At 33.0% G+C, this 25,036-nt stretch overlaps 1 protein-coding gene across 5 annotated transcripts in view; it reads left to right on the top strand.

The window, feature by feature from the left end:
* Window positions 1–25,036, top strand: part of NBEA (neurobeachin) — a 472,765-nt gene that overhangs the window by 156,253 nt on the left and 291,476 nt on the right. For 4 of the 5 annotated variants that reach the window (XM_090133132.1, XM_090133143.1, XM_090133133.1 and 1 more), the window contains exons 25-30: window positions 4,403–4,583; window positions 5,610–5,740; window positions 7,206–7,313; window positions 8,922–9,090; window positions 10,457–10,552; window positions 22,977–23,415. In XM_090133132.1, coding sequence (XP_089989258.1) covers window positions 4,403–4,583; window positions 5,610–5,740; window positions 7,206–7,313; window positions 8,922–9,090; window positions 10,457–10,552; window positions 22,977–23,415 — 1,124 coding nt within the window. The remainder of the gene's footprint in view (window positions 1–4,402; window positions 4,584–5,609; window positions 5,741–7,205; window positions 7,314–8,921; window positions 9,091–10,456; window positions 10,553–22,976; window positions 23,416–25,036) is intronic. The other variant, XM_090133137.1, reaches the window with a different exon arrangement.

The following is a 25,036-nucleotide window of genomic DNA, read 5'->3' as shown; positions in this document are numbered from 1 at the left end:
AGACGAGGCAAATTGGAATAGTGCTATGGCTCGGGGCCATTAAATACAAATAGGAAGAAGAAAAGAAAAAAACTGTTTTCATGTACATAGTCAAATGCATTGCTCGTGAAAACAAACAAGACACACAAATCTGACTGACTCAAGCAGAGTGAAGGTCATGCATTTGCATGGAAAGTTTTCTGTAATTCACTATACACTATTCTTACATTTCTGTATTTCCCTCGCTTGCAGTTATGTACCTCCTCTATCTCAGAGTCTGTGCAATGACTGGCTTCATCTGCTGGTGTTTTTAAAGGGATGTGAATTATACATGTGAACTGAAATTAAATGAAGGCAAATACTAACAAAAAGTATAGCCAGTTTTGTTGCTTTACAGTATAAATTGGAATATGTTCTACTGTAGATTCCAAATGTCTTGCCTACTGAATTGGAGAATATTAGTGAGAGATGATAAAATATAAAATAGTGATTTGTTGTTTCTTCGCTTTTGTGAGGGTGTTATTTGAGGGTTATTTTTAATTACAGCTGTAAGGGAGACATTCTTAAGATGGCGTGCAAGTGTTAAGTAAGCATACTTGAGATCTTTAATGAAGAAGGTTTGCAGAAGATGATTTCTGTTAATAGCAGCTCATTGCAAGAAAATAAATTTTGTGTAAAACCTAGAAATTCAAAGCAATCATTGCTTACTACAAGAATAGCAGTTGTGATAAGGATGCAAGGAATATGGCAAAAGAAATACATTTGAAGTAACTGTGACAACTGAGAGTAAATTTCAAGATCCCTTGAAATTATTTTTTTTTCAGTTTATTCTAGAAAGTCGAGAATTTTAATTCACTCTTGTAGCACCTCAAACTGTAGTTCTTAATTGTGAACTGAGGACTGCTGGTGTTATATGAGCAGTTGTCTACAGAACTCAGACATTTTAAGGCATTATTAGTTATGTGGATTAAAAGACAAATTATATATTTTTGGTGTGTTTTGTGTGTAGCATTTTCTAGCAATTATAAGCTAGAAATTTTGAGAAAATAGCAACAAGTTGACTGTCAATCCAGCTACAGAAGAGGACGCTGTATTTAAAAGCTGTCTGAGTGTGATATCTTCTGTTTCAAGAGTAAAAAAAATCAGTTTGTTTCCACTTGTTCTTTCTGCCAGTTGAGAGTTGCACTATTTAAATGACAAAAATATTGACGTAAAATAAGTTTGCTTCTTTTTTCAAACACAACCAGAGAAAGCTTAAGGGTGACTTCCTAGCCCATTGCAAAAGTAAAGTGCTTGTACCCAAAACTGAAATATAAAAAAGTTAACACATTAGTTCAGTTCTAAAGATTGGAATTTGAAGACTAACTCAGTCTTGAGGCTTGGTGAATTTTTAATGTTTTGTGGTTCAAAAGCATTCACTTATCCACCACTGTGTTGGTTTAAACTGACGAAATTAGACCCAAGCATTATATATATATATATATGTATATGTATATGTATGTATGTATATATATTAATTGAACTGTCTTGTGTTGCTTCAAAGGAAGGAGCTTTATGCATGAACCAGTTTGCTTTTTGTGATTTATGATAATTTTGTCAGAGTGCTTTATACTTACTTGCCTCCTCATACAAAGATTAACTACTTTATTACATTTCAGTTGAATGGGTTGTTGTAAAATGCTCATTTTATTTCTATATAATCAGTGAAAACATTACTTTGATTTACATTGCTTCATAAAATTGCTCTGTATATATAATATATAAAATACATTGGTTTAGAAGAACCAGTGTTTACATGAAATCTGTAATAATGCAATATTTACAGTTTTTCTTTTCTTGTACACAGCTATCTCTACAAGTATTTATTTTCAAATGCTGAACTGAGATTTTATGCTGTTTTAATTATAAATCAAAAAAATGTATAATTCCAAGATAATAATTTGTTTCAATTTTGCATTGTATTTTTTTAGTTAACTTAAATAATTTTCTTTTTCTTTTATTGTTGTGATCTGTTGTCTGTTTTGTCTGTTGCATGTCCAGGGTTCTAAGGTTAGTATTGCCACTGTAAGTTTCAGTTTTTGCACTTTCAAAAATAGCTTGGTTTTAATCTTTTAGCATTTTGGCTTCTTTTATTGTTATTTTCCTATGTCATGTAGTAGGATGTGAGTAAGAATATATTGGCTGTATTTATTAATTTCTCCTAACACGTTTCCATTCAGTAACTTAATGCATTGTCATGTATGACACTTAGGTTAGCTAGAGGACCAAACATAGGAAGGTCTCTGAGCTAATGTAAGTTATAAATGTGTTTCTCAGTAGAAAAAAAATCTTTAGGCCCTGAAGATGTAATTGTATGGGAAACTAGTTATTGCTCTTGATCTATCCTGTGTAGACATAAGGTGGTGATAAGTTCCCTTTCTTAAGTCTTCTTAAGCTACTCCAATCTAAAATATTAGTACCTGAAGGCAGCTTGATAACAATTGAACTTATTTTAAGTGTTATTAGAATATTAGTGCACTGTTTTAATAAGTAGAGCCAATAGTAAGTTTTTCTGCAAAAAGACTGATAGTTTTTTAATTTTTTTTTTCCTATGTACATATCCAACAAGATTTTGGAGAAATTTTTAAAAAGATTTTTCTTTAATTAAATGTTTTCAAAAATCTTGGTAAAACACACCTATATATATATATATGTTTTTAAAATGAGTTCATTTCATAACTTGCAAGAGATATACTGAGAAGGTTTTAAGGTCACAATTGATAAAATACAGTTAAAATGAGAAAAATCATCAACAGGCACTCAGCTGGTTCCTAGCAAACCTGATGTTATTTGAAGCATGAGTTCAAAGTTCGAGTTTCTACCTGTGATTTTTTTCTAGCGGGCTGTTATAGCTATAGATTTTTTCAGATCTATTTTCTGTGAATGAGTGCTTTTAAAAAACAATGTTCCAGTCTCTTACAAAAAACAGTAACTTATTTTTCCAGAATGTTGGAATATAGTGCACACCAAGGAGGGAGACCTGGATAAAGGAGAGAGACTGGAAATAGTTCTGGGAGCTGTCACTTTACCATTTGTCTGATTTCATTGGGCAGATCAGACAGATGACAGCATTTCCCAAATCACTCCTGTAACAGACATGTTACATCCTTAGGAGAAATTAAATGAAGTGTTATCTATCATTGTGATGACACATGCCATGTAATATCCTACATGTTTAAAAACATTTTTTCCTTAATACTGTTTGGCACAGTTTGCAGTCTTCATGTGATACTCTAAGCTGTTCTAAAAAGTAGCTCATGTATAAGTATAGTAATTTTTTAGAAGTATTTATTATTTATATTTTAGAAGTATTTTTCTTCTGAAATGTCCCTAATGGCATAAAATGTGTGTTGTATTTCTCTTATATGTGCTTCTAAGCAAGTGCAGCAAAAGTGGCAAACACAACAGAAGTGATGCCTTTCCAAGTGACCAAACTGTATTTTAAAAAGCCACGCAATCTGAAATCTTCATGGCAATCAAGAAGAATATGCTATCTGCAGACAATTTTAAGATACTGTTTAGACATAGCAATGTGGACGAAGTCAACCACTAAATCCAGTTTTCAATTCTTTTGTTAATTAAACTTAGTGTTTGCTCACTCATCTGCACTGTTAGACCTGAATGCTTTTGAAAACATGACTCTAGATATCAAAATATCTTCTTGGAGAAAAACATGACCCCTTTTTAGATTTCAGAAATAATGAGCTCATTCACCATTATTCTGTGGGTTTCCATTAAGGACAATATACCACTACGTTAGAAAAGAAATGGTCTTTTTCTGGGAAAAGTAAGCTGCATGCCATGTACCTGGTCACATTTTCACTCCCTCCCCATTGCTGTAGTGAGGGAGTAAATGATCCCTTTTCAATTCCAGGAGTATTGATATGGTTCTAATAATACAATAGTAAATGTTCCCTGGAAAGAATCAGTTCATGGAAGCAGAGCAGAACTGCACGCTATTTTCCCACTCTCCAGTCCTCACATTTACTTGTGTGTCTAAAGGACTATAGAAGCTATGCGGACTTCAATTAATGTGTTCCCTGCCAGGTTGGTTAGCCTACAGAAGAATGGAAGTGTATCTTGCACCTCTGCCTAGTTTTACCATTGGCCACATTTTGTCTTTATGTAATTGCTAATAGCTTTCCCATTTATCTTAGACTAAGTATTACCTATTAGAGTATGTAAATCTAAATAATTTTCTCATTCATTTTATTTTACTTTGAATTTCACTCACAATTTACATTAACGGTAATAATGGGAGATTTTTAAAATAACTTTCAATATATTTATCATTAAGTGTAACAATTTAGATTTGTACACGTATACGCCGTCATTATATTTCGGTTGTGTTCAATCTGTTTAATTCAATTATCTCCTTTTAAAGACTGAACTGGAAAATATTGAAGTGACACAAGGAATGTCAGCAGAGACAGCAGTAACGTTTCTCAGCCGTCTGATGGCAATGGTTGACGTTCTAGTATTTGCCAGTTCTCTAAATTTTAGTGAGATTGAAGCTGAAAAAAACATGTCTTCTGGAGGTCTAATGCGACAGTGCCTGAGGCTGGGTAAGTCTGCAGACAGTGCGTATTAAATAATTACTTACAGATCAGTGAGCTCAAGCTAGATCAAATGGTGACACACGTCACTATTGTGCTGACTGTGATGTGATGAAATAAAAATATCTGTTCTTGCTGATTTGTTACTGTTTCAAGGTTGGTTCATTTCAGGCACAAAAGTGTATCGAAATGGCACGTCTGGAATTGTTCATTCCCTTATACAGGTTGTGTACATTTTTAAGGAGTAAAAATATAAAATAAAGTGTATTGTGAAAAAAATGTTTTTGCTAACTGTTTTGCTGCGTACCTACTGAGATCTTATCCAAGTCTCTAGGTTTGGAAGACTGCTTCAAGACTACGTAAAATTAAAAGCTTGGGATGCATGTACAGCCTGCAGATCTTAATATGTATTGCAACAGCCTAGCGTCTGTCTTCACTATTTACCATTTGCTATATGCTGTTACAGTTAATCTGGGAAATTTAAAATCTTCTGAATAATTCCAATTATTATTATTATATCACTTTATCCCGGTGAACATTAAATTTTGACTATTGTCTGACACTGTTTCTTTAATATTGTGCCCCTACATACTTTTTCATCTGTCAAATGCTGAATAATCTTTAGACTTGGATTTTGTCCTGTTATTAATCATATAACTCACTAGATTCTTGATAATTATCTTGTTACTGATAAAAATCTTGTGGTTTATTCTTAGTGACTCCAGCTGCCCATAACTCATTCAGATTTTAAGTATTGATAACTGATCAATAACATATGACAGCTCCAATTTAGAGACTAATAATTTTTAATTTTAATATAGTGATAGAGCAGTTATCTAAAGCATTAAGATTTTCAACTAAAAGGATGAAACGACTGAGTCACTGTTAATATTTTCTTAGTACCAACGCAGTCAAATGTGAGAACTGCTGCAGTTACTATTTGGACATGTTTATTGACATATACTGACTACTAATTAATATTAGGAAAATAATCGAGAAATATTCTAACTCGTATCATTTTCATAACTTTTTTAGTTTGTTGTGTGGCTGTGAGAAACTGTTTAGAATGTCGGCAAAGGCAGAGAGAGAGAGTGAACAAGACTTCATTAATCAGCAGTAAAGCTCAGGACGCTCTTCAGAGTGTAACTGCTTCAGCAGCAGCCAAGGTAATCCTCTCTTGTTACCAGCAGCATTGACAAGACTGTACCACTTCTTTTTATGATCATAAAATAATTATAACTGCCTTCTTAAGTATTTGGCAAAAGCTTTGGCAAAATAGCTTTTTGCTCTTAACTGACTTTAAGTGAAGGTATGTTTTGGTATTCCTTGAAACCAAGTAAATGTTAATGCAGTGGTATACTGGAACATTTTTAATGAGCTTTACCATTACCGCTTTTTGTTGTCTTCAAAAATCAATTTGCCATCCTCACATCTCTCCTATATATCTGCTCAGCTGTTTTTTAATCTCTCAAAGCATCTGCAGTTATGATAGGTTTTGCAGTCACATCTGTCACTGGAACATCTCGGTCCAAGTAAAATCAACAGACCTATGCACGTACAATAGAGATCAGTACTTTCTTTGTGACTGAATGAAACTTACTTAATATCTAATTACAGCTTCATTTATTTATTTATTTATTTAACTTGTTAACAACTTTGAGAGTTTGTGAATCTTTTTTGTGAAACTAAAATCTGAAGCAATTTAATATAGCCTATGACGAAAATACGACATTTTAGCTGACAAAACAGATTCTTGTTTTGGGTACTATAATTTCATTGAATTATAGAATCATTTGAATTGGAAGGGACCTTTAAAGGTCATCTAGTCCAATTCCCTGTAATCAGCAGGGACACCTCCAGCTCCATCAGGTGCTCAGAGCCCGATCCGGCCTGACCTTGGGTGTCTCCAGGAATGGGGCATCCACCACCTCTCTGGGTAGTGTGTGCCAGTGCCTCACCACTCTTACTGTAAAGAACATTTATCATATAACCCATCTAATTCTCCCTTCTTTGAGCTTGAAACCATTTCCCCTTGTCCTTTTGCAACAGAATTTTCATTAGTAAACTAGTGGTTTTTCTTCTCTACTTCCAAATAGCATTTACAAACTCAGCTACGTTCACAATGTTATTTCATTAAATCTCACAAAAAATGATATTTTTCACTTTTTCATATTTCATTCCCTTTGCAATAACATAAATTTTTATGTGAACAGCTGTAATAATTATCAGTAAAACTAAAAGAAAATCTCGTTTGAGAATATTTCTGCTCACGGTTTTTGTATTTAAGACATGTAAAAAATGATTTGCTGCTATGAAGCAACTGTAATCTGAAATCACCTTATGTGTGCAGATTATTATCTCAATTTTGCCACGCATACCATTCTGATGTACTGAGATAATTTAACAGTTTTTTATCTAAATAATTAGGAATACAACAGTAATTCAAAGCATTGCTTTATTTGTGGAAGCCTTGTCTAATAGGAGAGCACACTGCTATTGAGAGCAAAGGAGCATCTAAGAGTAGCAGTGGTATCTGCAAATGTTATCAAATTAAGGTTCTAACAGAAAAGCTTTGAATTAAGATATTTGGGAAAAAAAAAAAAAAAATCTCACAACTTTTTTTATTCATAGACTCCCCTTGAAAATGTCCCTGGCAATCTTTCTCCCATAAAAGACCCTGATCGGCTTCTTCAGGATGTTGATATCAATCGTCTACGAGCAGTTGTTTTTCGTGACGTGGTGAGTAATAAATAGGCTCTGCATTTCTTTCTTCTTCAAAATTGTCACTTATATTTTCAGAGATTTTCACTGTTCCAAAATTAAAAATACCCTTTATTTGTTACACTTTATGTATTATCAACAAACCATTTGCTCACATCTTTGTCACCACCAGTCTCTTTCTGCACTTTAAAATCATACCGATAAGCCATTTGAGATTAGTACATAATTTCATTTTGCAGTTAGACTTGATTTTACATTAGTCAATTAATCACAACTAGAATAAAACATTTCTGCCCTAAATTAAAACTGCATTACTAAAAAACGTCAGCTATTTTTCAATCTAGTGTAGGAGGAAGAATTATTATATGCATTGCAGAATTGCAACAAATTCATTTTTAAAATCGATCTTTACATTTGCTGAATCTGAATATATGTATTATATACAGATGTATAAAAAAGTCAGATAGCAGCAGCTTTTTTACCATAAAACTTTGCCACAACTTTTTTTGTTTTTGAAGGTTGTGCAACTGGACTTATTATGTATATACAAATAGATTTAAAAAAACAACAACAACAACAAACTTCTCCAGCCTGAGATTGAGAATGGAATCTAGGAATAGATTTCAAGTGTTCAGCAGAAGAAAGTTGAACTTGAAACAAAAGCATTATCCTGACAGATAATGTCAGGATGATCTCACCATCTTGAAAGAATGAGGTTGAATTTGTGTGATGTTCATCTGACATCTATTCTTTCCTTACCTAGAGAAGAGAGAAGAGAAAACTTTTTTTCTGACAGATCTGTGAGAGAATTTACAGCTATTTTAAGGGTTGCAATGACATGTGACCAAATTAAACACCCATGATAAAAGACTTCTCAGATGATGCAAAGCGTGTTGGGATCAAGTAAGGTCATACCCTAGCAATAGCTAATGGCCATAGAAGAACAGACTGAGTTGGGGAAAGTGGAAAAGAAAAGCAGCAAAGGAGTTCTGGTCCTGGTATTTATATTTACATAGAACCCTCAAAATCTAGGATTGCTGCTGATAACGATCCTGTTGAAGAATTCAGAATATATGAGCTGGAGTTTATATTTATTGCTGGAAAGAAGACCATGGTCATAGTCTTCATGTTTTTACCAGATATGTTATGCCTTTATATGTACCCACTGTTAGTTGGTAAAGCATCAACAAGATTAATTTTCTCTTTCATCAGTGCCCCTTAAATTTCTGCAGCAGGACCAAGAATCCAAAAGATTTACCCCAATGTTCTTGGGGTATCAGAAGTCAGTTGCCATTACTCTTGAGAAGAATTAAGAGCATCCTCAGAGAAGAATAAATCCTTTAGTATGAAAAGCCCACTGATTTCACTGTTTTGGAGATTTGAGTAGTTTTCAAACTACTCAATCTTTAATCTAAATCTACAATCCTGTAAGATTAAATACGTAATACACGTTGTGTGCATATTACTTCACTGAAAGTCCATTAAATCTATTTAATCCATCTCTTACTATGTAAGAGATGTAACATTTCAGAAGGGTATTTTTTTATAAAGCTTTAAGATGATCTTCAGTGAAAATTCAATGGAAATGTACAGTATTACAGAACTGCTCCTTTTTCTCTAACACAGGACGACAGCAAACAGGCTCAGTTCTTAGCTTTGGCAGTAGTCTACTTTATTTCAGTTCTGATGGTCTCCAAATACCGTGATATACTAGAACCACAACGAGAAACGGCAAGATCTGGGAGCCAGGCAGGTAGAAATATCAGACAAGAAATAAATTCACCAACAAGTACAGGTACATTTGTTTTCTTTTTATGTTCTTTTTCATTTTCATGTTTAGATACTTGGGAACTGTAGTTATCTTACGATAAACAATTTTCAAACACTTTAAAATTACAATAGAAAATTGTATGTTACTGTTTCTCTAAAATGATTTGGTTCTTTAATGTATATTGGCTGTATTCACTTATTCTATGTATTTTCTTATAGAGTATAACTAATTTTCATTTGCACATTGCTTTTTTATGCTTTCATTTCTTTAATTTGTATGTTAAAAAAAAAGTATCTTTAGGGGCTAAATCTGTAATAGTTGGTAGTAGATAGTTGATGACAAATTCTTTGTCATTTGTTAGTAAGAGCACATATCTTTAATTGTCTACAATGAAACGTGTAAAGACCAAACAGCTTTTTGCAAATATAAATGTGAACTCTGTTAGTTTGAATGAGTGCGCTTCTGAAAGGGTGGTGATGATGGACACCTTGCAGTCCACTGTGTTGGTGCCTGCATTTAGAAGGCTACTGAAAGAGTATCAGAAAAAAGGAATCATTTCTATTGCCGTCCTTGATCTGTTTGTGATTTTTCATTAGTAGTGTTATTTTCACTGGCCTTCTTCAGCCTGAGTGGAAGGGAGCCTGGCAGCTGTCAGAGCCCATCAGAAATAAGAGATCCAAACTTTCAAATACTTTACACTATCAGTTCAGTAGGTTTTTCAGAACCCCTGGGATTGTTTATAACTGTGCCTTCTGTGCTAAAAATGCTGAAAACAATAACTGAACTTGTCTTTGAAGCTCTTCATGTATGTTTTTCTTCGTGTATTGAATTTTAATTATTTTCATCATTTATGGAGTTTCTAATATTCATTCTTTTTAGAATGTATGCTTGAATTTATGTTACATTTATGTTTATTCATTGTTTTCTGATTAATCATTATGTTTTAATTTACCACTTATACATTGTTTTTGAAGTTCACGTGCTTAAAGGCTTTCCATTTTGAATATGATACATGAACATATGATACATAGACAATTGTGAGAAATCATCATTTTTGTGCTTTTCTATTTATGTTATGGTTCTGCAATAAAAAGCTGCTAGCTTTTGTGAACTTTTTTACTCATAACTGTCTTCTCTGTGTGTGCTGTGCATATATATATGTCTTTTTCTCCCACGTGAACGTTGCTTTTTGAAGTGCCCTAATAATAGGTACGCTGTTTCCTATCTCTTGACACAGAACTTGTTTTCTTCCTTTAGAAATGCATTTTCTGTTGATAATACTAGATTTGCATGTTTCAATGAGATAGGATTTCTGTCATGGATCCACAGTGGACCAGGCCACACATGAATACTAGCTGGCTCACATTTGATTCCATGATTTTCTCCACAGTTGTGGTCATACCATCTATCCCTCACCCAAGTTTGAACCATGGATTCCTTGCCAAGTTAATTCCTGAGCAGAGCTTTGCCCACTCATTTTACAAAGGTAATATTAACATCATCTCCTAACCTGTTTGGGTGTTCTTATTTAATGTAATGTAATTCAATAAATAACTGTGATGTAATTGTTGATAAATAAGTATACGCCTCAGGTTACATGGAGATCAGACCTGATGACACCTTCAAAACTTTAACTACATTTCTCTAGGAGACCTCTTACCCATTTTTGCTGCAATTTATTAACTTTACATCCTATGAACTAAATTTTATAAAAGAGCAGTGAGGAGGAGAAAGTGGATTTTGAAAATTCGACATACCTTTTGTTTCTGCTTATACTGCTACAATATTATTAGGTCCTTATAAACAAAGTCAGGCCTATTCTAAAAACTACTGCATACCACATAAAGTATGTAGAGCTTTTGCAGTAGCATCTTTCCCCATATCTTTTCCTGTTCTTTTTCTTCCTTTCTTGCCTTTTTTTTTCTTGCCTTCTTGATGGTATGTAAAGCTTTGATATTGTATGTACTGTGAATTATTTTATGCTTGTAAGTTAATGTGCTGTGCTGTGCTTTTCTTGAAAGAGACCGCTTCCGTACCAGAGCAGCTATTATATGTTTTGGGCCTGTTTTTGTTTGTTTGTTTGTTTCAAATGGTACAATACAATGCAGGGAACATGTTTTTCAAATGTCATTATTTGAAATAATATGATATCTGACTGTAACTTCAGCAAAGTTTGCATGTTTATTTTCCCATTTATCTGCATGTACTGTGAATAAATAAATGTGATATAGGTTAAAAATCTCATGAAATGTTCATGGTGTAATTTTGCAAAATCTCAATGGGTAAAAATATTGACTTATAAAAAGCTGAGGAGATTTAAAATTGCATCCTGTTTATGAACAGAAATTGTTAACTTCTCACTTTACTAATAATGTAATTTATGTTAAGTATATCACATCCTGTTCTGGAAACTTTAAGTTAAAATTTTCATTAGAGCAAATTAAACAATCATTATGTTAATCTAGCATTTCTTAAATTTCCACAGATACATGTACTTTTATTATACACTGCTTTAAATTCTAATGACTAGTAAGCAAGAGTTTGTGATTTTGATTTAAAAGTCTACTGTACATAAAGGAAAAAAATATATTTTTTTTCCATTGTTCAATTTGCTTATGTCATATTCTTTGTCGTGTCATAGTTATATGGGTATGATTCAATACATCATTGATGATACTGCAGAATAATACCCTGCAACAGTTAAATTCTGCTGTCTCATCTCCTTTTGCCTTTAGAACATGCTCCTGAGTAGCAGTCATAGGATATTTTATTTTGGTTACCTTTTGCTTGAAAATTGGTATTATTTAGAATGCCTCAAAGCCTACAGTTATTGAAAAGAATTACAGTTAAATTTAATACAGTTTTTAGAATAGTTGCAAAATAATTATTATATTGCTATATGTACAAAGCTTGACGTTTGAAATAATGACTGGCAAAAGGAGGATAAATAGTTTTTTCTTCTCATCTATATGACATAAAGTAGATGAACAAAATCAGAAAAAAATGTCTAAAAATAGTCTTTTAGAATGGAGAAGGCATGCAAAGTCACCAAAATATTTCAGACAAAGCTTTTTTATTTAGAGATATATCCTCCATACTATTGTTCATAGTACTTACTTCACCTCAAATTCAAGTGAAATAGTTTTGTTTTGGGGTACCTTTTTAAAGGTTCAATAGAGCTACAGAAAAAGAGTGAGATAAAGAAAAAACTGTACTGAAGAATTTGGCATTAGGATCCAATTTTTTGATAAAGGAAATGTTATCTGTAGCTAGTTATTTCACCTGTTGATGTCACTGTATCCTTCAAGGTCTCAATCTACAGGGTCCAACCTCTTATACCCAACTGCTTATTAATCTCTAAACTGCACATGCCATTAGAGAAGAAAAGTTTCTGCTTTTTAAATTTTGAACACAGTCCCTCAGTCCTTAAAAACATTAGCAGGAATGGAAAAGAAAAAAAAAAAAAAAAGCCAACACTGTCAGAAGAGGCTTAAAGTCAAAACCTATTTTGTCATTCCAAGAATTTTTCGTTCCAGTGGCTTAGCCAATCAGTTTACTTTTATTGATGTGACATGCTTCCAGACTTCAGCAGCAAACATGTAATACATGAAAATTACCACATAAAATGCAGTTACATTTTAAGATAACTCAACATATTATAAAGCGATTATTTTTATTATTTAAAAGTCAATATATGTTTTTAAAGCCAAATCCTTTTTATTAAAATGTGAATAAAAATTCAGTTGTTATGTGGAAATACAGCATCTATATTTTGTTCATTCTGGATGACACTAATTGGATGTAAAGGATGCATTCTTTGTCAGTTCGATACAGCAAATTGTATTATTATTGTTAGAACTGTACAAGAGTTTTTTGTGATAGATCTCTATGAACTTAGGAAGACTGATTGGCTGCTTAAAGGAAAATGATTTTTAGTAGATGGAATCTATTCATAAGACCAGAAAACTTGAAGGGTGAGTAGAATAGGAATTTCAGTGGCATTTGAATAAGAGAAAAAAAGTTCTTTTTAATGGTGCTTTTTTCTTTTTACTGTACAGTTGGCATTATCTTTTATTAAAACATATCTGAGGCTATGTGAGACCGTACTTATCTCAAGGACATTACAGTGTGTGATTGCTATATGCTTCTTTCTTGTAACTGCAGCTGGTGTCAAGCAAAGGTTCTAGGAATTCTAAATAACATTGTACTTGATGCTGAACATTTCATTTCTCATCATTTATAGATGTTGGCCTTTCCCAATTTATACATGATTTTATATATAAATAAAATGTAGAATTTACTAAAAAGAATTTAAAACATGTTTTGCAGGGATATATATTCTACCTATAAATGTTTGTAGGCATTAAAATAAGAATTTTTTTTGTTTGTGAACCAAGTATTTTTCACAAGGTATATGTTATCTTATACTGCTTAAAGGAGAAAGGGCACACACAGGAGAAAAGAAATAATTCAATGATGTCCACTCTACCATTGTGTCATTGTGTTGAATGGCATCCACTTAGCATTAAAAAAGTTTAATTTGCTATGATGTTCTGTTCTGCTACATTTTTTGTAGGGGAAAAATGTCTCTTTTTGTAGATTTATTTTTTTGCCATGTGTTTGTCTCAAATGCTTGCATTTCTCCTGTCGGTTTCTGATAACTGTAAAGGATCTATAATATTTCTAAAATAAACATTGTAGAGTTCAACAAAGTAAAACTTGTAAAACAAAAGCAAGCTCCTTCTTTTCTTTTTAGGTACACACATATGCATTAAGAGTCAAAAGCAACCCTCCTTAGCTCGGATTACTGAACTTCATAACTTCAGTTTTTTAAATAAAATCTGAAATATAAATACATTCATTTCCAAAGCTTTAAAATGGAACTTTATAAAGCACCTTGATTTACAGTGGTAATCTTCACAAACGTATCATGGCATAGCTCAGAAAGTTATATGAATGAGTTTGCAGGCTTATTCCACCTGCTGCTTCAAGTGTCAGATACTGAGTAATTCCTTCAGGTATATCATCAAAGAAAAAGACATAAAACATACACAACCCCTTCTCTTGCCTTACTTATTCTGCAACATCTTCATACATCATGTTATTCATGGCTGGATGCCAATCGCATAAATGAAGAGCTCGTATGATTCTAATGCTGACAGCGTGGCAAGTTGTCAGTCAAAGACAAATGCTTGTAAGGATACTCTGGAGAAAACTTAGACTCTCTCATCTTTTCAAAGATACGTTGCCTGCTTACTGCTCCCCCTTGAAGTTCAGAACCAGTTAAGACAGATCTTGGGCAAGCAGGATGTTTCCTGAAGCACAGAAGTCAACTAATTTGCAAGCCTTTCTTGCATACCTTTCTTCTTATGTGCTCTGTAGTTCCCTTATAAAGTGAAGTCAGGTGAATCTGTATAAGCAATCCAGAGCTATGCAGTACAATCTGAGCAACTATGCTAGAGAAATTTATTATTACAGTTTCAAAAAAAAAAAAGCAGATTAGAACTATTCTCTTGCTTTTGAAAGATGTTTAAGAAACACAGTCCAAAAAACGTTAAACGTTGCCAGTCTTTATTCTTTCTGTTCACAATATCAAAGAATTAGGATGTATTAGACTTGGAATGTTACAACAGTTCCTCTGTATTTGTGAAGATTTCTAGATAGAGACTTTGGATCAACTGATATCGAAATGTAAGAACTTGTTGAGTGACCTAAAATATTCCTTGGTCTACAGACAGATTTATCATCACTTTTTGGTTCATCAGATTTCTCCAATTGACTGTGATTAAAATAAGTTACATAACTAAAATATGGAACTACTAAAAATGGGTATAACATTAAACAAATCTTTTCTATTAAGGGATTGCTTTCACCTGACTAATCAAAGATGATAGAGAACTTTGTTTGCGATTCTCAGTATTTCACTATCAGTATTGCAGTATGACTTAAAGCTCTGCACAAAATTTTCTTTGTATATAGATATTATTTGCCATATGATTTGTACTCCCTGAAAAATGTTTCTCTTTTTCCAGTACTGTCATAATTTTTGTCTTCTCTCACACAGTGCTAAACCAGTTCTGTTATTAGTAGCCAAGACATCTTTACCAGTCTTTGTCCCTTTGGTCAGTTTCCTTGTGAATTAAGTAAATTTACTGTAAAATGACAAAAAAAAAAAATATATATATATATATATATATTTCTAGAATGGCAATGCCTTAGATAGCTTAGAAAATTTTCTTTCTTTTTCTTTTCTTTTCTTTTTTTTTTCTCTTCTTTTTTCTTTTTTCCTCTGTATCTGTAGTAAGATTGGGATGTTTTCCCAAAATTGGTATGAAAATCTCATACATCTGGAAGGTGTGGAAGTCAAGACTGGAAAATTGAGAGTAGCCCTTCCTCTTACCAGACAGAGGGTAATCAGAGCATATTTTTAGAGCAGAAATATCGTATCAGTGGAATAAGATGTGGAAAAATAGAGGAGCATTGTGTTTTTATTTAGAGCAGCTAATCAGCCTTATTATATATAAGAAAGAAACCTCTTCAAGCTATTGCTATGAATTTGAAGGAGTTTTGGTAATGGTGGTCAGGATCACTAAGATGAGTTTTCTCAAGTCTGGTCATTGTCAAAGCTGTCCTCACTTACACTGAAGATCTATTAGACTATTGTTTTCAACAGTACTTCCATGTCTCCAGCAGTGGAAATGTGTGAATGATGTTTTTGTGCATATAAGCTAGCAGACTGTAAATTCTTGAGAACACAACTAGTACTAAGCAAATGATGGAAAAAAAAAAAAAAATCATTATAAAAATTTGATGTTATCACTTATATTCAGGGCTGTTTTGGAAATAAAAACATTGTAACAGTTCAATTCACCTTGTATCATATTGCACAGAGAAAAACAGTATGTGGCTTATCACAATACTTTATCAAAAATGGATTGGCTTTTCATCTCCCTTGATACTACTGTCTGTATTTTTTTTTCCCAAAGCTCTGTAAATGAACAGATTTTTAAAGGTGTGTGCTGTGGATGGAGTGAAAGCTATTGATTTTTTTTTTATTTACTCTTGATAGAAGCAGAAATTGCTTTTTCATCTGAGGAGAGTAAAGCATCAAGTCTTCCTGATCTTTTTGGTGTACAACACCTAAGTACTGTCTTTGCTACACCATAATTTGTATTCCTAGTGTTGTAGCATGTAGATTTCCAACCTATTTTTAAACTAATTGTTTTGCAGAAGGATAGCAGTCTAACTACACAATATAGTACTGAACTACTTTACACTGCTTCTCAAAATACCCTTTGCCTCCACAGTGTCCTGATAAAAATTGTTGCTCAAGCTTCCACAAAATCATAGAATGATAGATTCTATAGAGAGATAGAATAGATAGAAAATCTAATTGTACATATGTGTGTACATATGGGACATGGATGATAATCATGTGAATGGTAAAGTTGAATTGTATTGAGTTTCTGCATTCAATTCAAGAATATTTATTGCTTGCCTGTTTATAAAAATATATCCTACCTATTTATTTATTACTATATCATGAATGACTTATGGCATCAGAATATACAGTTGCACTTACATTTCATTATTAATTGATTGATCACTGCATACACGGGAAGCAGTTGTAATTTTTTTTTAATTTGTGGTCAATATTTTGATTTGTATGTACAGAGTACAGATATTTTAAAAGTTCTTTCATTTTTGTCAAAGCAGTTCTTAATATAATGTTTTTAGTATAAGCTTCATCATATGTTCATATTGGGAAAATATTTTGTGCTTCACTGTTTAATTTTTCTGGCTGGATAATGTAAACTGTGTGGCAGATTGTTATTTTTTTATTTGTTTTGCAAACAATGTCTAAACAAAAACATTTAGTTGTATTTGATTAGAAATATAGGTAACTACAAACTCATCTTTTTTTTTATTTAAAAATTGTCATAAAGAAGAAAAAGCAAATGTGGGCAGGAGGTAGAAGCCTGTGATGACCAACACACTGAGAATCACACCTTTCTTCCTTCTCTTCACTGTTTTGTCTTTTTCAGTTAGTATTTGTTCCTGTGATAATTTTGTGTCTCCCATTGCACTGAAAAGAATCTTTCATTGTTTATATGGGTTTTGAGTTTACACAAGACAAAAAAAATAAAAATATAACTAACAACATAAAATATTACAAAAACTAGGGAAATTGACATAGAAAAAAGAAAACATGCTATCGTATTGTTCCTAATTTTTGTTTCTTGTTTTTTTCTTTCAAATGCAAAAGTGAGTGATGTCTGATGAGTAAGGAAAATGATAGCAAGGCAGAATCAAGACTTTACTTTAAAAAATTGCCTAAACAGATCAAAAGTTATGTGTTTTAAGTGGTTTTTTTAATGCTCCTTCTTTGAGGAGGATAGAAGGAGCTGACTTATCTCCCTGCCTGAGTCCAGGATTGATTGTTGGGGAAAAACAATATTTTAAGACTTATGAGGAATTTGAGCAAATTGGAGTAATTTCCAGTAAGCAAAAAGAGAAGACATGCACTTGCAAGTGGAGAAACAATCTGTTATCAGCTCTGTCCTCTGTCATGCAAGGTCTTTGTGACTGACTTCCCAACTTTGATTTCCCCATCCTGTCTATCCTGCTCCATTTTGCTCCCATTTCAGAGCCTTTCTCTTCTGCATATGTGTTCTGCAAAATAAAATTCACTGATTCTCAGATAATCTTGCTTTAGAAATAACAGAATCCCACTAATTCCATTACTGAGAGGGGGCCAGTTTTGTTCATTAATGCTTAGTTATTGAATGAAGAGTAATACTCTCTGGGCTGCTGAAGTGAATGTACGTTGTGTGGTTGGACAAGAACCAACATGACTATGTAAGGATTTTTTTTTTCTATGGCCTATTGTAACTTCCACATAGAAATAGAAATGCCATTATGACCAAAGTTACTGAGTGAATATAGAGCAGCTTGGAATGCTAATGTTTCTTCTAGAGTGATTCTTGCCTCTGTTGTGCCTCAGCTTCTGACTGACTATATTTCCATTGCAACTCCCTTTTGTATTACTTGTTTCAACATAGTTTTAAATCCTTACTACTCTTTGATTCTGTCTTCATATTGAGTTCTTCATTTCTATATAATTGTGCCACTTCTCCTGTGCAAAAACTAGTAGATCAGTGTTGCTAGGAAGAATATTTTCACATTTCTTTATCACCAAGTGTTTGGCGGTTGGTTAGTTCACTACCACTTCTGAAGGAAGCTGTAATATAATGGCTGTGATGGCCTGAAAGTGTCTTCAGCCTGCAGTGTATGCCCCCTGAAAATTTGTGGAATACTGAGGAGGAACATTTGAAATTCACCTAATAAGGTAATTATCAGTGCCATAAAAGCTGTACAGAGAACAGTGCGTACATTTTCCAGTTCATGTGCAGACTGGAAGGTGGCAACAACTCCTATACCTGAATTGCCCCCAGAGCTTCCATAGCAAATGTTGCTACTTTGCTTGCCTCAGACATTTGACAACGACAGGGATAGTGCAGCTTTCATATAAATTTCTTCTTGAGTTGGAAAGTAATTCACCCATAGTGTTAGCAGTTAAAGATTTTCAGTTGTTTTTTTTTTCATTTTATTTTTGTGTAGGATGGGTTTTTTAAGTCAATTTAGAAAGAAAAAAGGCCATAGGAATATATACATGATTTCTCCATTTTTAAGTAAATAAAGATTAAAACCAGAATATTTTGTGTTGTCGATTTTTTTATAATGGCAAAATGTTATGTGTTTGCCACCAACACGAAATGTCTCCTTGTTCTGGAATAAACAGAGTAGGTTTTGCATTGTTCAGGCGTTTAGAGGCAGTGAAATAACTGTTTAGGTCTCTCAGATAGTTAAAACAATTACAATACACTTCATAAATCACAAGCAAACAAGATATTTTAGGCAAGGAGTGTGACGGATGAGACTACCAGATATACAATATGTCATTTAGTTACCTTAAGCCCATATTTTTCCCATAATGTAGTAGATGAACTCATTAGTTACAATGAGAAACAGTAAGGAGAAGGCATCTGGCTTTCAACTGCTTGCTTCTGACAGGGTTAAGATCACTAGATCTAGCAGTGTTTCTGCTTAGTCCACTGACATGGCCTAGTGCTGCACAAAACTGATGAGGTTTGCTGAAAATTTCCAAGCTTACTGTCAGAATGCTCTAACATCAGCAGATGTAATCAGTTACATTTTTGCTTCTGTTCATGTTTAAAATTATCAGTTTGCTAAGTTGCTTTGAGTTTTTTGGATTTTTTATGAAAGCGTAAGCATTGCAGGTTTAAGATTTTTAATGCATAACAACAGGAAGTACTGATTCCTTAGTCCTAAATTCTGAAATTTACAGAAGTGCTATCCCAAATTATAAATGAAGAATAAAAAGTATCTGCATTGCTGCAGATCAAATTTGTTGTTTTCTGTGACCCACCCTCAAGAGCTTAGAATTTACCTACAGTAGTACCAGTAATAATGCAGACGGTTATGATGATATGCATTTTTAGACAGATTTTTCTGAATCACAAAAACTACTTTGAAACTATACTTATTTGAGAAAAAAATATTAATCAGTTCTATCTGTTCTGAATTTTATTTTATTTTGCTTTGATTTACAAAAAAATTGACATTTTATACCCGTATGATGCTTGCTGATGTTTTGAAAATTTAGTTAATGCACTGGCTTTAGGTAGTTGTCACAAATTGCTGCTTGCAGTGTGTTTGCAGTCTATCTAACTTAAATTATGTTTCTGAAATTTGCATCCAAAAAAGTATTTGAATAACTACTGCTATGTACACTTCCAGCATTAATCTGGCCAGACTGTATCAGCTGAGCTTTTTTATTATTATTTTACTGCAATAATATGTTGCTTTTTTTTGTCCAAGAATGAATCTGTATGGTGGCACTTCATCTTTCTGAAATATGGCAGTGCGTACAGTATTCCATAGTGAAATTACCAAAGTTTTCTCTAGTGCAATTAATACTGAGCTGTTTTAGGAATTACCTTTTTCAGCAAAGTTTGGAATCATGTTTGCCTTTTCCTTGACAGTGTGGTATTGGTAACTGAATAATTACCCAGTGATTGATGTGTCCAGGCCTTTCTTATCAGTCATATTTTGTGACACTCTAGCTTTGCTGAAATTTACTTCTTTGGCTGTTTTTTGTCTGACAATAAATACTAAGAAAGCTCTTAGTTTAGCCATTTGGCATTCTACACCATTACTATATTTTACTCCAAAATAAATCCTGAAATCTTGCTTACTATTGAACTTTCGTAGTTATCCAGATCTTTTTTTCTCCACCATTTCATAACAGGAAAAAACGTATTTAGTTTTCTCCAATCATATGTTGTTGTCTCCACTTATATGTCTGGCAAAAAATACTTGTAATTACATCACTGATTTCAGAAACTGCTTTTTTAAAAATGGTTTAGAGTCAATTAATTCCCACAGTTTTGATACATTTAAATTCTGGTTTTGTTGGGGCATTTGAATTTCCAGAACCACACTTCCACGAGCTTTACTGCCTTTGGTTTTGTGTTGGACATCACTGACCTTTATGAAAATTGAGGGTAAATGTCCCTAACTCTGCCATATAATGTACCTTCTTTTATGTATAGTCTTCTTCATTTATGTAACAGTGGAACCTTATTTTATTTAGATGATATTTAGAACCTTATTTTATATAGATTACAATATACTTTCACTTTCAGCAGCTTTTTCTTCCTGTTTACTATTGGACTTGAATAATCAGCAGAGAAAACTGTATTACCTTTTTTTTTTTCTTTCTTTTTTTTCACGTATAAGTTTCTTTTAGGCCCAAATTATGTTTTTGATTTTTCAGGTGTGCTTTAAGCAATTGTAATATTTTCTTTGGGGATTTATAATCTGAATCTTTTACTCGAGGAGAAAGAGTCAAAACATTTAGCTTCCTAAAGCTACCAACACATTTTTTACATTCTTTGTTAGCAATCACAGCTTCAAGTTGTTAAAGTCAGAGTCTGAATTATCATAAAGTAGTCACACCTTCATATACAATGCCATGGCTCCTGTGACTATAACCAAACATTTGTAAGCTGTGGGTCCTGTCCTGGCCTTTTAGCATTTTATGTCGCTGTCTTCCCAAGCAGGTAGGATACTCAGCACAGAGGTGTGATTCCTGCTTAAATAGGACAGCAGTCATCTGCTACAATCAGTCCTACTCTTCCCATTGGTTCAGAAGTGTTGTCTTTAGATGAATGGAGTTTAAAGAGACAAACAAGCAGAAAATTCATTAGGCTCATGCTGTGGATCAGATGTCCCTCTGTGCCAAATATGGGCAGTACTAAGTAGTATTGGATTTTTTACTTCCTGACCGGCAGATGCTAAGTGCATCAAATGCAGCTCATAAATCCTGTTTCTACTTCCTGCTTCAGAAAACAAGGCACATACCCATTTGGTAAGAAGTGTTTAAGGCAATTAGGAGCAAGAGAAGGAGGAAGTGGCTTCGGCTTTTATGGCAGTTAAAAGAAAACAATATACCATATAATGGTCCATTATGCTTTGTATTTTTAAAAGCTATTGTTTTATATCTATATGTTTGTCAACGCTTCTAAGTATGATTCATTCTACAATAGAATTTGTTCAAACACATACATAATCTTACACGGAATATTTTTTTCTGGGTATGTGCACACACACACAGATATGTCCTGGTGGTAAATACGTAGATATTTTACAACCAGTTGTATACAGAATTAGTAATTAGCTATGTGCTTGTTATTACAGTTATATTGTTGATGGATATTTTGTTTGAAATAATTAGGTAGGCAAAGTTTAATCTCAGTATGTTTCTAAAATATTTCCAAAATATCTAAACTACAAACCATCCCCTGAAAAAGTATACATCCTTCATACACCAATGAGCTACATTTTCTTATCAGTGCAACTGACTCAATGAAAATAACGTAGTTTGAAATTTTTTAAATCATTTTGGATGCAAGATTATTAAGAAAAAGAAAAAAAGACAAATCTGCAGTTTAATCACTTTTGCTAACGTTCCTCTGATCATATAAAATTATTCTTATCTAATGAAATTGTTGTCTGTTTCACTGCAATAATGAATAGAGGTATGCCTTCTCAGTTACAAGATGTTGTAAAGTCCGTTTCAATCTGGAAATGTTCCAAACTCAGTGGATTTCACTTTCCCGTCTTCCCATATCTATAAAGCTGACCTTATTTTGTTCTTAACATCTGCCAGAATTTTTCCCTTTTGTAGTGAAGGGAGTTATTTAAAAAATGAATAATAGCATCTTTTTTTTTATTATTTTATTATTCATGTACAAATGAATTTAATGTAAATTTAATGAATTTAATGCTTTTAATATAAATCCATGTGTGTAAAATGTGTATAACGTGCATTTTAAACAAAAGGACAAAGCAAACTAAATGTCCAGCAGTTTTCATTTGAATACAGGCTTAAGATTTGCTGTCAGCAATAAATATCCTATGTTTTGTAGTAATCCTAAAGCATAAATGGTTGCATTTTTCTTTAACAGTAGTCTCACAAGTGATACCTGTATGCAGTGTTGATCAGTTATGATTTTTAATGTTGTTGTTCCTGACAGTATTCTGGTATTTGATTACTGTATGAGTTGTGGGCTGTAATATCAAAATGTCATTGAGCTTGCACTTTGGGCTCCCCTTACAAGTCTTTATATATGCCGAAGAGGTGTTGAAACCAAAATGTTTTGTATGCAGAATGAGTATTCAGGCATAAATTACTAAGATTTGTAGGTAGATTTTTTTGTAGATTTTTTCTGACAGAAATTTCTGTGTGACAAAACTTTCTAATTATATTTGTAGGAAAAAAAAAATCTAACTAAATATTATTCAAAATCTCTATTTCACTGCAGAGACACCAACTGTGTTTCCAGAAAACATCAAAGATAAAGAAACACCAACACCCGTTGAAGATATTCAGCTGGAAAACTCTATTCCTCATACAGATTCAGGAATTGGTGAAGAACAGATGCCTAATATTTTGAATGGGACAGACTTGGAGACCAGCACAGGCCCTGATGCTATGAGCGAACTGTTGTCTACTCTGTCTTCAGAAGTGAAGAAATCTCAGGAGAGCTTAACTGAAAGTCCCAGTGAAATCTTGAAACCCTCATCATCGATATCCAGTATCAGCCAAAGCAAAGGCATCAATGTCAAGGAAATACTGAAAAGTCTCGTGGCAGCACCAGTTGAAATTGCAGAATGTGGTCCGGATCCAATCCCTTACCCTGATCCTGCTCTGAAGAGAGAAGCTCAGGCTATTCTTCCCATGCAGTTTCATTCATTTGACAGGTATATGGCTGAATTCGTTATTTTAAATTGATTAAATTTAGAAATTTGAAGATCTTTTCAAACATTGTTATTCTGCTATTGTTTTAAATTTGACTGTTAAAAAGTTGCTGTATTACTTCACCTTTTCTTTTTTAGCAAATCAGACTGCACAAAATAGTGCTTCACCTTGGTTTTCTCAGTCATCAGTGAATAGAACTCCAAATTAATTGTAAAAGAAGCCTGTTTTATAGAAATATTATTGCAGTAAAATCTTCTATTTTTCTTTTAAAACATTTTACTGAAGAGGCAGAGTAGTATCTGCTGATACAGAACAAATTTGTTGAATATTTTTTCGAAGGCTTAAATTTTGGATCCATCACTTCTTTCCTAGCACTGAGATACTTCAGCCATGGCAAATGATTTATATAGTCATAGTGAAAACCAGACTTAGGTCTTTAAAAAGGAAATAGGCTGAAATCTAAGATATATAAATCTATGAGATATATAGAAGATATATATTGAATAGTTCAACATTTACACAAGGAATTCTTCTAGCTTTTTGGGCTGTAGATTTCAAACTTCTAATGGAAATAATTTACAGTAAATATCCAGCCCATCTCAGTTATCACAGTTTCACTTCAGGGCAAGATACACAACTGACAACATTCTCCTAGGAGAAGGGTAGCCTGTTTTATTGTGGGCTCAACCTTAAGCCGTGCAAAGATTTAACTCATGTGCTGATGTGATTAAATTTTCTGATATAACAAGGTTCCTGCAGTTTCTTTGTAAAACTTTTTTTTTTTTTTTTTTTTTTTTTTTTTAAACTGGACAGACAATAGGAGGAATTAAAGATATAAAATATGTCTCGAAACTTGCAGGACAGTTGTTAAAAAATCAGTTCCTCCTGTAGCGAAAATAAATAAAATTCTAAAGAAGGGAAAACTGAAACAATTGAACAGCTATGTTATGATTTATAAGAAAAAAAAAAAATCCATCTGCATTTACAGAAGACCTACAGAAATGTCAGAATTGTTTTCATTAAAGTCTTAAGAAATAACAATATGCAATCAATGTTTCCAGCATAATGTAAACAATAAAGTGCAAGAAGATGCATGTGAATTTTGGAACAAAAGTGAAGCGCTTTTGCATCATGAACTGCATAGAAAAGCTGATGACTTTTATCTGTATGTATAGATTAGTACAGATGCTGCTTTTCCGAAATAATTCAATAAACAATCAACATCTGTTGTTACAAAAAAGATTGGATTGAGATAGAACAGTGAAATGTGCCCTACTTGCAATGAATATCACATAATGTTATTTTCGCTCTTATAGCCATTTCAGAGGAAGCTTACTTGGCAAGTGCTTCATTAAGAGTATATTTCTTGTTCATCAGTCTGCATGTGTTAATTTTAGACTGACTTCAGTGTGAAGTGAAAAATATTTTTTCCTCTCTGGTCAGGTATTTTTCTTTCATCCTGTGTGAGAAGCCATCATATTCCAAAACTTCAGAAATGTCTTTCTGTACATTAAGAAGTAAAGAAATTTATGGTGAATGCAGAATTAATAGCACATAACTGTAAGCACAAAAAAAGGTTATTTACTGGAACCTATTCAGTTAATTTCTACCTTGGTTATTCCA

This window comes from Phasianus colchicus, chromosome 1 (assembly GCF_987193195.1).
Source record: "Phasianus colchicus chromosome 1, bPhaCol1.hap1.1, whole genome shotgun sequence".
Classification (NCBI taxonomy): Eukaryota; Metazoa; Chordata; class Aves; order Galliformes; family Phasianidae; genus Phasianus; species Phasianus colchicus.
This window is presented reverse-complemented; position numbering and strand designations above follow the sequence as displayed.